The 14200-nt window shown below is 40.2% G+C and overlaps 1 protein-coding gene across 1 annotated transcript in view; it reads right to left on the reverse strand.

Annotated features, from left to right (window-relative positions):
• Positions 1-14200, reverse strand: part of COG5 (component of oligomeric golgi complex 5) — a 541624-nt gene that overhangs the window by 138368 nt on the left and 389056 nt on the right. Inside the window, exons 12-13 of the mRNA XM_073619666.1 lie at positions 13620-13824; positions 12564-12725 (exon numbers count right to left, since the gene is read on the reverse strand). Of these exons, the coding sequence (XP_073475767.1) occupies positions 12564-12725; positions 13620-13824 (367 nt within the window). The remainder of the gene's footprint in view (positions 1-12563; positions 12726-13619; positions 13825-14200) is intronic.

Below are 14200 nucleotides of genomic sequence, written 5' to 3' on the forward strand. Positions count from 1 at the left end.
GGACATTGCTTTAGTTTTCTTTTTTTCCTATTTTTTCTTTTTTTTTTTTTTTTTTTTTTTGGGTTAAGTGTTGATTATATTACTAGAATATCACTATTTGAGTATTTCACTATTATGTTTGCTGCTGTATTTTAGATTTACTCTTCTCAAATTTATTATCCAACTTGCAAATTACTTTTTTGGGCTTATTTCAATAATTCTTGGTATTTTTTTAGTTCAAATATTTTTTAATTTTCAGCGCCGTAATGATTGCATTATTTATTATATTAGAAGTTTTGTGGTATTGAAATTTTGGGTGCTGGCTGCTCCATACTCTTTATTATTTGATAATTATTGAGCGCAGCGTTGACCTTAGGGTCTTTTTTTCCTTTTTTTAAACAAAAAATTAGTTGGAAATTGAATGATCTCCTTTTCTCTGAAACGTTTGAGTATACAGACCTCTAAACTGCTCTGGTTCGCTACTTCGCAGAGAAAAAAAAATCACCTGAAATGCCTAAGCCAACCCTGTGTGCCTGGAACAGACAGGTTTCATCCCCAGTCACGAAGCCAGGGATAATTCTTTACAATCTTTGTCTATAATCTCCTACGTTGGCCATAGCTCCCAGCCCACCCTGTTACTTTCAACTGATGCCAAAAAGGTGTTCGACAGGGTGGACTTGGAATATTTGATGCCAACGTTGAAATCCTTCGGTATAGGACCAAGAATGTTTCACAGAATTACATCTTTATGCGTGCAGCCAACCACATGAATAAGGGTTAACGGCATATTAAGTGATGCATTTACTCTTAAAAATGGCGCACAAAAGGGTTGCCCATTATCACCCATCTTATTTTCTATTTATTTAGAACCCTTCCTTTCAATTGTAAGAATGAACCACAATATACATGGTGTAAAAGTGAAGGGAATGGAACATAAGTTAGCTACATATGCAGATGCGGTCTTATTCTACGTCCAACAACCAAGGATTACATTGTCAAATTTACTGGGGTTAATGTGGGAATTTCAAAATATATCCAGTTTTAAGATTAATATGACTAAATCTGAAATATTAAATATATCAATACCTCGGCATGAAGCTGAAACTTTAAAAACATTATTCCCTTTTACTTGGCAATCATCTGCGTTACTTAGTACTTAGATATCTATCTTACACCTAGTCTCATCAATTTATTTCAAAATAATTATCTTAATTTGCTCAAAAAAATGAAATTAGACTTACATAAATGGTCTTCTCTTTACCATTCTTAGCTAGGTAAGATTAAGGTTATAAAAATTTATGTTCTCCCCTGAGTTTTATATGTCTTACAAATGTTACCTTTTGGTGTCTCTATAGGATTTTTTTCAAAGTTGTAAAAGTTGTAATCCACTAGAACACATTATATCTGGAAGGGGAAGTGTACTGGAATATCTCAAGATATCTTATATCGTCCCAAAGAACTGGGGGGGGATGTGACAGACCTAGCCGGGAGAGAGACTTTTGGAGGGGACTGAATGCTAGCCTCTTGCCGATCGATCGTGGGCCCTGGCATTTGGGGGAACGGTGCTCTTTGTGAGCTGTATGCCTGGGGACCCTTGAGGTGGTATTACTGTGGATTCGGGTCTTGGTCCCCCAGGACACACAGACTCTGGGGACCCTGGATTTGCCATATTAGAAATAGTGGCTGATTCATAATGCTGGGACAAATACTGTTAGGAGATGCTGATGTCAATTCCAGCACCTGCCTGTCTGTTGCCTGCTAAAATGTGTATTGTAAATAAGTCTCTAGTATGGGATCTAAGAGTCATTAGATCCCCATTGTTGTTTGTGTTAATTAACTCTGCTATTGTGATAATGTTGATTGGGTTTTCTGAGCTACCAGACGGCCAGTCTGGCCTAAAAGGTCATGTCTGAGTCATCTAGGCTGTCTAAAGGGATTAGTTAATTAGCCCATGTTAATTAGGTTTCTGGTCACAGGTGTATGTTCAGAGTAATATGACCCGGAGGTATGCACCTCCACTTTTAGTGTATAAAAGAGCCTGTATTTTCCAATAAGAGAGATTCCTGTTTGAACTTACATACAGCCTGCCTGGTGTTTGTTCTGAGCTATCACAACTGGGTTAGAACGGCACATAGCTGTAGTTCTAATCCCGGAGCATTGGATGACCGAACAATCAGATGTTGCGATCTGCAATCTGATTCTATAGCAGCAGAGGAGTGTCGGGAGAGTGGAACCGAGCGAGCAGGGGCTCGTTACAGGGGGAATGGCTTTACCAAATTTTAAATTATACTACCTATACTAATTGCGTTAACTTGAATGGCAGACTGGAAGTCTGCTAGAAAGACTAGACCCTGGGTGGAACTTGAAATGGCACTGGTGGATACTGATTTATCAGCAGTGCCATGGATACCACTACCATTGAGAAGGTTAGCATCTACAATATCTCCTTTGACTAGATCAACCCTTGCAATATGGGACTCCCTACATACTCGATATTAATGGGAGTATAATTCCCCACTAATGCCCTTGCTGAGACATGAATATTTTATACCTGGAGTCTTAGATGAGGGCTTTGAATCATGGTTTCCAGAGTCAACACCACTATTACATCAGGTATTAAAAGATTCAAAAATAAAATAATTAACCACTTAAGGACCAGAAGGATTTGCCCCCTTAATGACCAGGCCATTTTTTACGATGTGGGACTGCGTCGCTTTAACTGACAATTGCCTGGTCGTGTGACGCTGTACCCAAACAAAATTTACATATTTTTTTTCCCACAAACAGAGCTTGCTTTTGGTGGTATTTGATCACCTCTGCGTTTTTTTTTTAATTTTTTTTGCGTTATAAACAAAAAAAGAGCGAAAATTTGGAAAAAAAAAAACAATATTTTTTACTTTTTGCTATAATAAATATCCCAAATTAAAAAAAAAAACTTCACCAGTTTAGGCTGATATATAGTCTTCTAAATATTTCTGGTAAAAAAAAAAAAAATCGCAATAAGCGTATATTGATTGGTTTGTGCAAAAGTTATAGCGTCTAAGTTTTTTTAGCGGGACTACAACATTGCGGCGGACAGATTGGACACCTTTGACACTTTTTTGGGACCACTGACATTTATACAGAGATCAGGGCTGAAAATAGCCAATGACTACTGTCCAGAAGAATCAAACAAGGAAGACGCTGCTCCAGGTGAGCAGTCACTACAGTCTGGATGCAAGCCACGACTCACCACCGATGATCAATAGGAAGAAAAGAATGGCTGCACACCACAGGAAGGTTCCAACAATTCTATTCCAAAAAGACAAGGACAGAGTGTCCGAACCCAGGAGATGACGCGTGCGTTTCACACTGACCTCAGTGCTTCTTCAAACTTGGTTTGAAACATGGTTTGAAGAAGCACTGAGGTCAATGTGAAGCACAGGCGTCACCTCCTGGGTTCGGACATTCTGTCTTTGTTGGCTGTCATCTGCTATTTATGGAATAAAATCTTTGGAACGTTCCTGTGGTGTGCAGCCGTTCTTTTCTTCCTACTGTATAAATGTCACTGGCAGGGAAGGGGTTAACACTAGGGGGCGATCAAGGGGTTAAATGTGTTCCCTCATGTGTGTTCTAACTGTAGGGGGATGGGGCTGCCTGAGGAGGAGACCGATCGCTGTTCCTAATCTTTAGGAGCAGCAGATCTGTCTCTCTTCCCCTGACAGAATGGATATCTGTCTGTTTACATTGACAGATATCTGTTCTGTCTCTGTCAGGAGTGATCGCGTGTGGCCGGTGGGCATCATGACCGCCGGCCAGGCGCATCGGCTCCGGAATCGCGCGCCCCCTACAGCTCTTAAAGCATCTGATGTACAGGAACGGCGAATGGCCCAGGGGAGACAATCTTCTGCAGTAAAACTGCGGCGGCTGGTCCTTAAGAGGTTAAGGTCCTTAAGCGGAGTAGATCAGCCAACATTTATGAACCAGTGGAGATATGTACAGCTGTCAATTTATTCGGAGTCTCCCGCAACCCATACATTCGTTAAAAGAACTGAACCCTATTGAAATAATTATTCAACATAAAGATCCACCACAACATTGTATCTCTCTTTTCTATAGAGCTCTGATGTCTTTGCAAAACCCTGGGTACCGGGAACCCGGGGTATAGAGGTTGTTGGGAAAAAGACTTACAAATTACATTTACAGATAAGCAAAAAGACAGGATTATACAATTTTCCCATACGCCCGCCACCTCGAGTAGAATGACGGAGGTAAATTTTAAACTTCTTACTCGATGGCATTATAAACCAGTAAGATTACACGTAATGTGTAGTTCAACTTCGCCCCTGTGCTGGAGGGAATGTGGAGATCGAGCTACACATGGGCACATATGGTGGTTTTGCCCTAAGATCTGCCCATTTTTTGAGGAAGTGCAAAGGTGATCTCTCTGATATTGGGGTGACCAATTAGACCTGAACCGTTGACTTTTTAATTTCATTGTACAAACGAAACAGACCAAAATGGTCTGGTCTACACTTTTTTTTTGGATATTTATTAAAGCAAAAAATATTGGGTTTTTTTTTTCAAATTTGACGGTCTTTTTTTGTTTCTAACGCAAAAAAAAAAAAACACACAAAGGTGATCAAATACCACCAAAAGAAAGCTCTATTTGTGGAATAAAAAGGACATAAATTTTGTTTGGGTACAGCGTTGCACAACCGCGCAATTGTCAGTTAAAGCGACGCAGTGCCGTATCGCAAAAAATGGCCGGGTCATTAGGGGGCAAATCCTTCCGGTCATTAAGTGGTTACAATAGGACGTATTGAATAATACCAATTCATTTCGGTGTTTCTGCCCCCTCTTGACAGCTTTATCTCTAGATCTGTAGTAGGTTCCCTGCTATTTCTCTCTTTTTTTCTCTATTATGTTTTTGGATTTTTTTATTTTGTTTTTTCTTTTGCGTTTCCTTTTCTGATGTTCCTGCCCTCCCCCCTTTACATTGTTAGTGGAGAGGAGAGGATGGGAATTTTCATGTTAACATGATAAATTACATGATAGGTAAATGCCAAACAATATCTTGAAACATAATTGTTGGAAGTAAGTAAAAGTATATATAAATTAAAAAAAAAATCATGTATGCCATTAAAAATAAGACTTGCTTCTAACAAAGGTGATACCAATCATCAGTACATCAACATGTGCAGTAAGGTTGTACAGTGATTATCTTTACTGCTTGCTTTAAGGTCCTACCAAAGCCATAAACAGTTTGCATGTTCTCAATGTTCCCCGTGACTAAGCTCCATGGGCAGGGCCATCTTAATAGCATCATGGGCCCCCTGGGCAAAGTAATGCTCTGGGGGCCCTACAATGGAGACAGTGCAGGTAAACAGACATCAAGTAGGTAGCAGGCAGACAAGCGGAGCTTCCCCTTTTCGGTGGAGCTCCACATTAACTACATGAACAATCATTCTGTACAGCAAAGAAACAGTGGGAAAATACTACATACATAAAGTAACAGAGCTGTCCTGTGCATATAATATATCTGCTAGATAGATGCCTCCCAAGCACTCTGACCCCTCTACACCCCAGATATCCCCCCAGCACTCTGATCCCTCTACACCCCAGACATTCCCCTCCAGCACTCTGATCCCTCTACACCCCAGACATTCCCCTCCAGCACTCTGACCCCTCTACATCCCAGACAACCCTCCAGCACTCTGACCCCTCTACACCCTAGATCTCCCCCCAGCACTGTAACCATATACCATAAGATACCCCTTGTATTGTGACCCAACTACATCCCTGATACCCCCTACACTGTGGCCTCTATACATCCCTGATACCTCTAGCACTATAGCCACCCAGGCTACCCCATGCATTGCTACCCCCTCTACACCCCAGATCCCCCCTCAGCATTGTTTAGCCCCATACACCCTTGATATCCCACAGAACCATTATTCAATCCATGTAGTACCCCTTTTTCCAGTGGAGATACAGTGCATGTAAACTTTTGGCTCTGTGCCCACCTCCAGCACTGCACTCACCTATACCAATCAACCAGGCAGAAGGAGGGGTGGAGGAGGGAGCATCCCTCCGGGCATTCCAAGCCTTTCGGTGTAAACAGTGCTGGACAGCTGGGCTCACCATGACACCATCCACAATGCTATTTCTGCAGGTGGGCTCTCAGTGCTGCCGACTCAGCAGCTCCCACTCCAGCCGCTACCCCCATGGCCTCCGAGTCCCGAGCATTCAAGCTGTATGAGGCAGGGTCAGAGCATAACTAGCGCACTGGCCCTGCCCCTCCCTGCTGGCTGTGAAATAATAGGCATCAATTTGCACAGCACAGCGCACCACTGCCAGCCTGCCTCCCCTGTGTATCCATCACTCAGTGCCAACATGGGGCCCCCAATTTCGGGGAAGCGTGGGCTCAAGGATCAGCTGCTTTGGAGAAAGTGTAGGGGCCCCCCCATGCAGCTGGGGCCCCTGGGCAGTGCCCTGGGGTGCCCTCTCATTAAGACAGCCCTGTCCGTGTTGGGGGCCTGGCTTGGTTGGAGCCCGGGCTGAGGCTGTCATACATTTTCTCAAGGGGTTTTGCTGAGATGTGCAACTCCCAAGACTTTTCCTTTTCAGTTGGATGTATTGAGCTGGGACAAGCTCTGTCCTTGTCTGCACTTTGAGCGGTTGCTACGTAAGAGGACCTGGTGGAGCCTTGAGCAGCACCTGTAAATTTAGTTTGGGTCACATGTTCTCAATGTGGTTTTCCCTTTGAGTGCTTTTGTTGTCAGTGCAAAAACTGGAAGGTAAATTGACTTCTGCTTATACCCACCTTAGAGCAGGGTTTTCGCAGTTGGGGTTTTGCAGAACCTTAGAATTCTGTGAGGTGCCCCCAGGGGTTCTGCTACTGAAGATAGCAGAGCAGGGTAATGACAGTGAGGAATATGCAGAGGGCTGACTGTGCTCAGACATGGTGAGAACAGTGCCTCTCTCCTCTGGGAGGTGGGTCTAGCAGAGAGAGGGGCCTGGAGGTGGGGAAGTCTGTGTGGATGCACAAAAAGAAAATGGCTGTCTTCAGTACACATGATGCTTGACCCAAAGTTTGGAGCTCTTAGCTTTCAGCTGATAATGACAACAATAACACCACAATTGACTTAAATATAACACAAACAATAATGAGAGTAATTCTTGTTGTCCAGAACACCTCTTCCGCAATAGAAAAAGTAGTCAAACTACCATCTTGCTTCCCTATCTACTCTCTTAGGCCTAGTGTTGGGAGTGACAGGTAGGGGTGTATAGAGGACATATAACAAATGCAGAGCTCTTCTTTTCATTATATATTATCTACTACCCCCCATGTGTCATCATCACAAAAGAAAAAATATATGGTACTTGTGATGTCCATTTTTTACCACCTGTATTTCCGTAGTGTTGACATATTCTTCAGGGCAGTACAGAGTACACGCAAAGTATTTTTGGCCTTTGAGATTCAATGCTTATGTATTTTTTGCCAACTGAATTAAAAATTTGTGCGGCAAAAAAAAGTTCACATTTAAAAAGGTAAACTTAATATTTATGCTTTTATTTATTATATCTACGTTGCACAACTCTCGGACTGCGCTAATGTACTGTGAGCTGTAGGATCTGAAAATTATTACTGGGGCTTCCAAAGACCTGAACATTTAAAGCTATGCTAAAGACATTTATTTTAATTTGGCAGACTATGAAGTACATGATTGTGTAATCTGTGCTAGGTAAATGACAACATCCCCCACCCTTGCAAATTATCCCACAAAAAAAAAACTGTTTTTGAAGACAATCACCCTACATATCTATAACCAGGTATGGCTATAAGTTGAAGGATAATCAATACAACGAGAATGTAAAAATTCTATGCAAGGTTGCTGAATTATATTCTCTGATAGTGTGTGAAACCCAGTGATGAGGAAGTGCCTTAGTATGGAGACAATGTGCATTCTTCATTACATTCTGTTTTTTTGTTTCTTGAAGGTTATTTGATGTCCCTGTCATATCCCTGGGTTCATTTAGATGGGTTAAACAGTGAAAATGACGGATGCATGCAATTTTTAGCATTTTACACTTTTTAGCTTATATATCTGCAGAATATTTCCATAATCCATCTTTCCTTCTATTTTGGGTTTAGTAAATAGTATTTTTCAGCCTGGATTAGTAGTACAGTTTCAAGAAAAAAAAAATATGAATAATTCTACCGTTACTAATTCAGACAGTTGTGCCATAGTCTATTTATAGGTGGTGATAGTAAGCAAGGACTCTATATTGTAATACATTTAAAATACATGCACACATTTCCATGCTGTTACAAATACTGACTGTGACCTCATTCAGAGTCAGCCTAGAGAAACATTGATGCAATGACAGGTGACAGTTCTTTTATGTACTGTACAGGCTGAACTGTCTAGGGACAAGCTACAACTGCACTAAGGACCTGGTGAATTCAAATATCTGCCATAAAAACCAAATGATCGTCTTTATGAAACCTTACAAAGCCTTTTACAAAGGTCACATTAACATGTCCCATTACCATTTGTAAATCATGAATGGCAATTTGCAATTACAACTTCAAACCCCAGTTTATCGGATTTTTCAGCAGAGCAGTATAAACACAAAATAACAGCTACGCCAGTTTAAATATAATTTGCAAAGCTTTTAGAAATTGAGAAATGATATGTCATTTATGTACCGAACTTAGAACTATTACATTATTAGAATATTAGACGTATGTGGCATTTATAATAAAATATGTCTATTTCAGACTTCAGATATGGTAAAAGTTAACTGTGCTGAAAACTAAGGATGGTTGTTTAAATAAAGTTACTAGCAATGCATTTGAATCCACACAAAAATAAAAAAAATAGCTTCAACAAAGCCAACTAAAATTGACACTGTAGTCAATTTCATATGCCCAAAATGTGTTTCAAACACATTAGAAGTTGTCAACCACTTGCTGACTGCCCAGTCTTACTGCTACAGGGTGGCAGCTGTGCGCCGGATCACGTATATACTGTATACATGATTTGGTATTTCCCCCTGCACGGGGCACACATGTGCCACTTCTGCTGTGAATATTCACAGCAGACGCTGATCTGCAGGTGCAGGACACTCTATGTCCTCTGGCACCTGCCAATCATCAGTAAAGAACACAGAACAGCAATCTGCCTATGTAAACAAGGCAGATTGTCGTTCTGACAGGGGGGAAGGGATGGATTCTGTGTTCTTGCAAAGCAGGGACTAGAATACATTTCTTCCCCTGGTAAAAACAGCACACTGTATACACCAAAACACTGGCTAGGCACACATTTAACCCTTTGTTTGCCCTAGATGTTTTACCCCTTCCCAGCCAGTACAGTGACAGTGCATATTTTTTTTAGCACTGATCACTGTATTAGTGTCACTGGTTCCTAAAAAGTGTCAGTTTGTCCACCACAATATCGCAGTCTCACTATAAGTCGTTGATCGCCGCCATTATTAGTAAAAAGAAAAAAAAATACAGTATATATCCCACAGTTTATAGGCGCTATAACTGTCACACAAACCAATCAATATACACTTACTGGGATTTTTTTTTTTATCAAAAACATGTAGCAGAATACAAATTGGCCTATATGTATGAAGAAATTTGGGGGTTTTTTTCAATTTTTGTTTTGGCTTTTGTTTTATAGCAGAAAGTTTTTTCAAAATTGTCAGTCTTTTTTTGTTTAGAGTGCAACAAATAAAAAACACAGTGGTGATCAACATATCACCAATACCACCAAAAGAAAGCTCTATTTGTGGGGAAAAAAATGACATTTTATTCGGGTACAGCGTTGTATGACCATGCAATTGTCAAAGTAACGCAGTGCAGTATTGCAAAAAGTGGCCTGGTCACGAAGGGGGGTAAATCTTTTGAAGGTCAAGTGGTTAATCTAGGTCAGTCTATGGCAACATTCTTTATTTTAACATCTTCAAGTATATTCAACAATTATGCTAGTGCCAACATTATTTTAAGTACACTGAAACCTTATTAAGTGACTGTATATGACGATTTGCAGTCAGTAAGGATAACCCCAATGCATAACTTATGTTAGATTAAACTTTTTTAGTTTTTTTTGACCTTCATTACATACATCTAGCAGCATATTTTTAGTGCAGCTTGGGGGATGATGTTTATATATATATATACAGACTGAGTTTACTCTGTTTTGTTCCCCTATGAAAACCTTATATACTTAAATGAAAGCAGAGGAGAAGCCAGAAAGAAAGGCACACCAGCATCATAGGTAATCTTACTGGTTCCTCATCATTTTTTTCTTTTTATTACAATGCAACAAAAGCCAGTAGACTTATCTGCATTTAACGTTTGATACATCTTGCCAGCATCACAACCTGCCTGATTGCCCCCTTGCCAGTTAAGAAGGTAGAAGTCCCAGGCTGGTAAAGGTTTCTAATAAAAAGAACTATAAGCAACCCACAGGTTGCTTGCACTGCTAACAAGATGCTGCATGCAGCAAAGGTTATGAGCCGGTTAAAGCGAAAAGAGGCATTTGGATTCAAATGTAAATTCCGTACCTTGGAGTAAAGTACCGGACACAAGCTGGATATTTTTTCAAATGCAAATATTTGCGAAAAAAATATTTTTAGGGTGAAACATGTAACATGTTCCCACTGCTGCAGCAGCTCCGTGACCCACCGCCTCTAGTGACAGTGGATCTTCTCCCCGAACTCGCTGTCACAATTATTTTTAAAAATGCAGCTGTGCAGGGCTCTGCAAGGCCAGCTGTGTCATTCATTCACAGAGTTATGTGAATGAATGAACTACAAGTACTGACAGCCTCTGCGGCTGTTGGCTTGTAGTTCTCAATGAACTACCAGGGCACTGTTGAGCGCTTTAGGTAGTAATTTATTTCTTCCTGTCATTGTGTAACTGCCTGCCCAAACAAGGTATGAATAGATAGCTTACACAGACAGTCCTCAGGAGTCCTGCATTGCATCCACGATCTGCAGATTGCGGGTGCAATGCTTTGTAGGCTCCTAGTAAAAAAAAGATAAATGCACATTTTTTTGCGTACAAAAAAGATGTCCATTTTTTTTTTTTACAACGGTAAACTTATCCTTAAGGCTGGGTTCACATATATGTAGCCACGGTTTCAGCATGGGAGTCCGGTGCGGTTCTGTTTACCGGTTCAGGTACGGATTTTCACCTGTGTGAGCCGGCTGCATTGAGAGGGCTGCCGGTTCACATGTTATGCAAATCGGAAGTGGTTCAATAGACAACAGATTCACATATATGTGAACGGAGCCTTAATTAATTTTAGTGCACACAAACACAATACCCTATTTTTTGGTAAAATATATAAGATGCTGTTATGCCGAGTAAACAGATACACAACATGTGACGCTTTAAAATTGCGTGTACCCGTTTAATGGTGACAAACTACTGTACTTAAAAAATCTCCATAGGTGATACTTTAAAAACCTTGATAACTGTGGGAGGAACGGGTACTCTTTACTGAGAGATCTGAGGTCTATTAGATCGGTTTGATCAGATGTTTTCACAAGTCGAAAATGGCCTTGCATAACAAACCGAGACCAGAAGTGACAAAATGCTTGTCCCTTCCAGTTTCATAGACCATAAAGATGATTGAGCAAGTCTTCATTCCTCCCTTATATCTATGGTCAGCTGGCAGAACCGCCAGCTTCAGTCCCGGGCTCCCCAGTGCAACAGAGAGCCTGGGAAAGTGGGGAAGGCGGTGGAAAGCAGTGAGGAGGAGGGACCGCCTTCACTCACATGTAAAAGCAATCCAGCAGCTAGTTATCTGCTCAGATTGCTTTTACCTTATTCAACATTGCCCAGATACTAGGGTCGTGAGTGCAGTTGCAGCCATGACCCTGGTAGAACCACTTAAACCAGAGGAAGTACGGATATGTCTATATAAGGCAAGTGGTTACAATAAGAACTATTTCATATAGAGATTTATATACGCTCCCTCCACTGATCCACTATATAAACATGTAATGCCATTTGCATCAATCTAAAAAAATTACAGTATTTTTGGGAACAAAAAGCGCAACATCCCTCGCTCCCTCCAGTATCTAAGCCTCAAGTCACCAGGTCTGAATGCTGTTGCATACCTCTGCCCAGAATCTTTGCAGAGGCTGAAGAATGGACCTCCCTGACATTGCAAAAGCATGGTTTGAGGCTGTACTGGAGGAAGTCTGTCCATTGGAGTTGGGTCATGGGGTTCGTTACCCCTTCCAAATCTGCCAGACCTAGAGAGGTGTTTATGTTGATCAGCAGGTATCAGTATGCAGCTTTAATGTTTTTATTTGTTTTCATTACAGTCGCTGACATCACTGCCGGGGGTTATTTTTGCAGACACGGACACCAACATTGAGGGCTATTATTGCCAAATCTAGTTCATATCACCACAATTTACTTACTAAATATTATTTTTCCTGAAAATTTGAATTAGATATTTTGTTTATACATCTGGCACTTTCAAGTTCTTATGACCAATTTTCAGTACACTACACTGTAAAAGGTTGCCTAACCCTGATACAGACAGCAATAAGTATCAGTTTAAACCTCTTACCTTGCAATTGTTTTAATGATACTATCAAGCTCATCTGCAGAAGGGGGATTGCAACCCCCAGGTGGAAAGACAAGGTTGATGGGATCAAATAGCCGAGACAAAGATTTGGACAGGTATGCTGCTTCATAGGACTGCAGGGAATCTTTCAGTGTTTTCTCTGGACTGAATGGAACAAAAGATTTGTATTAATGGTCAAATTATGGAGTCACTTACTTAAATTAGTGAAGTATGTCTACCATCATTCATTCAGTAAATGCATTTGCTAATATAACTACATTCAGAACCAGAAAGCTCCAGCTATTTTATGGTTAATTCTCATCACAGCTAAGTCCACACTATACGACAAAGTAGTTAATTAATGTTATAAATAAATATACCTATTACCCGTCTCCTTCCCTCTTCCTAGTACTTGAAACTACCCACTATATACAATATAAAATGTTCAACTTCGTATTGTTGCAATGGGGGAACCATGCAGGGCTGAATTTAAAATAGATAATTATTAATTACAAATATTGCTCGCATTTAGGCTATGTACACCCATACTTGAGTCAATGCAGCATAAGGAAAGCCAACCAAAGAGACCACTAAAAAACCATGCATACATTTGGGAGGCAAAAAACTCAGTTTTTATCTTTCTTTTTGAAAGCAAACAATGCAAATCTCAGTTAAAAAGACCCTTTGCATTTTCTCATTTGGAGACATAACAGTGCCTATATTTATAACATGGAGGAGACACAGAAGTGTGCAATAAATATAAAAAGACTCCTGGGTAGAAATAATAATGTCAATACGTTGCATGTCTCCATTTCAAAGATATTAACATAATTGAAAAATAGAAAACTTTCTAAACAGACCTAAATATACAGTTCAGCATTTGGTATTCATTATCGCCAATTAAAATGTATCTATTAATTAGGAGCCATCTACATAATCCAATTAACATAATTTGTTTGGTCAATTATATAAACTATTCTGACTAGGACAGAATTTTATGTGAATGGTTTCAAAAAATTAAAATTGACTTAAACACATTCCAAATGTATTCACACTCACTCGTGATCTTGTTTCTTCATCATGAAAACGTCTTGTGTGTCATCTTCAATTTGCTGCAACTCGGCCACAAGATCAGTGTTTCCACTGCTCGTAAATGAGCCCTGTAGATTTTGGCTGTACTGCTGAAGACGTTTCCACAGATCATTGTATAGCCTTAGCAGTTTAGGGTACTCCCCTTCAAAAGCTTGTTTCAGGAATGTGGAAGCTGGAAAACAAGCGAGATAACATACCTAAGTGCAAATGACTGGACAAGGGAAAATGATGCATATACACTTAGACCTGGTTTATAAAATCGATTTAAGCTAGAATTGTCTGTATTGCTACAGCCACAAATAGGATTCTCTTTGATGGTCACAATATACATTTTTGAATTTCATTGTTGGGAATTTCAATGGCACAGTAACACAGGTAAAAGAGGAAGCATCTGTTACAAATCATAGCATCTAATAGTCTCATATTTTCCTAAACTTCATAAACACTTTGCCATTCACAAACAAAAAGCAGTTAACTAAATAAAAACAAACAGTGAATGTAGTTTTTACACAACATGCATATCCCTTGCACTCCTCACTAGAACCGTT

The sequence above is a fragment of the Aquarana catesbeiana genome, linkage group LG03 (genome assembly GCF_042186555.1).
Source record: "Aquarana catesbeiana isolate 2022-GZ linkage group LG03, ASM4218655v1, whole genome shotgun sequence".
Classification (NCBI taxonomy): domain Eukaryota; kingdom Metazoa; phylum Chordata; class Amphibia; order Anura; family Ranidae; genus Aquarana; species Aquarana catesbeiana.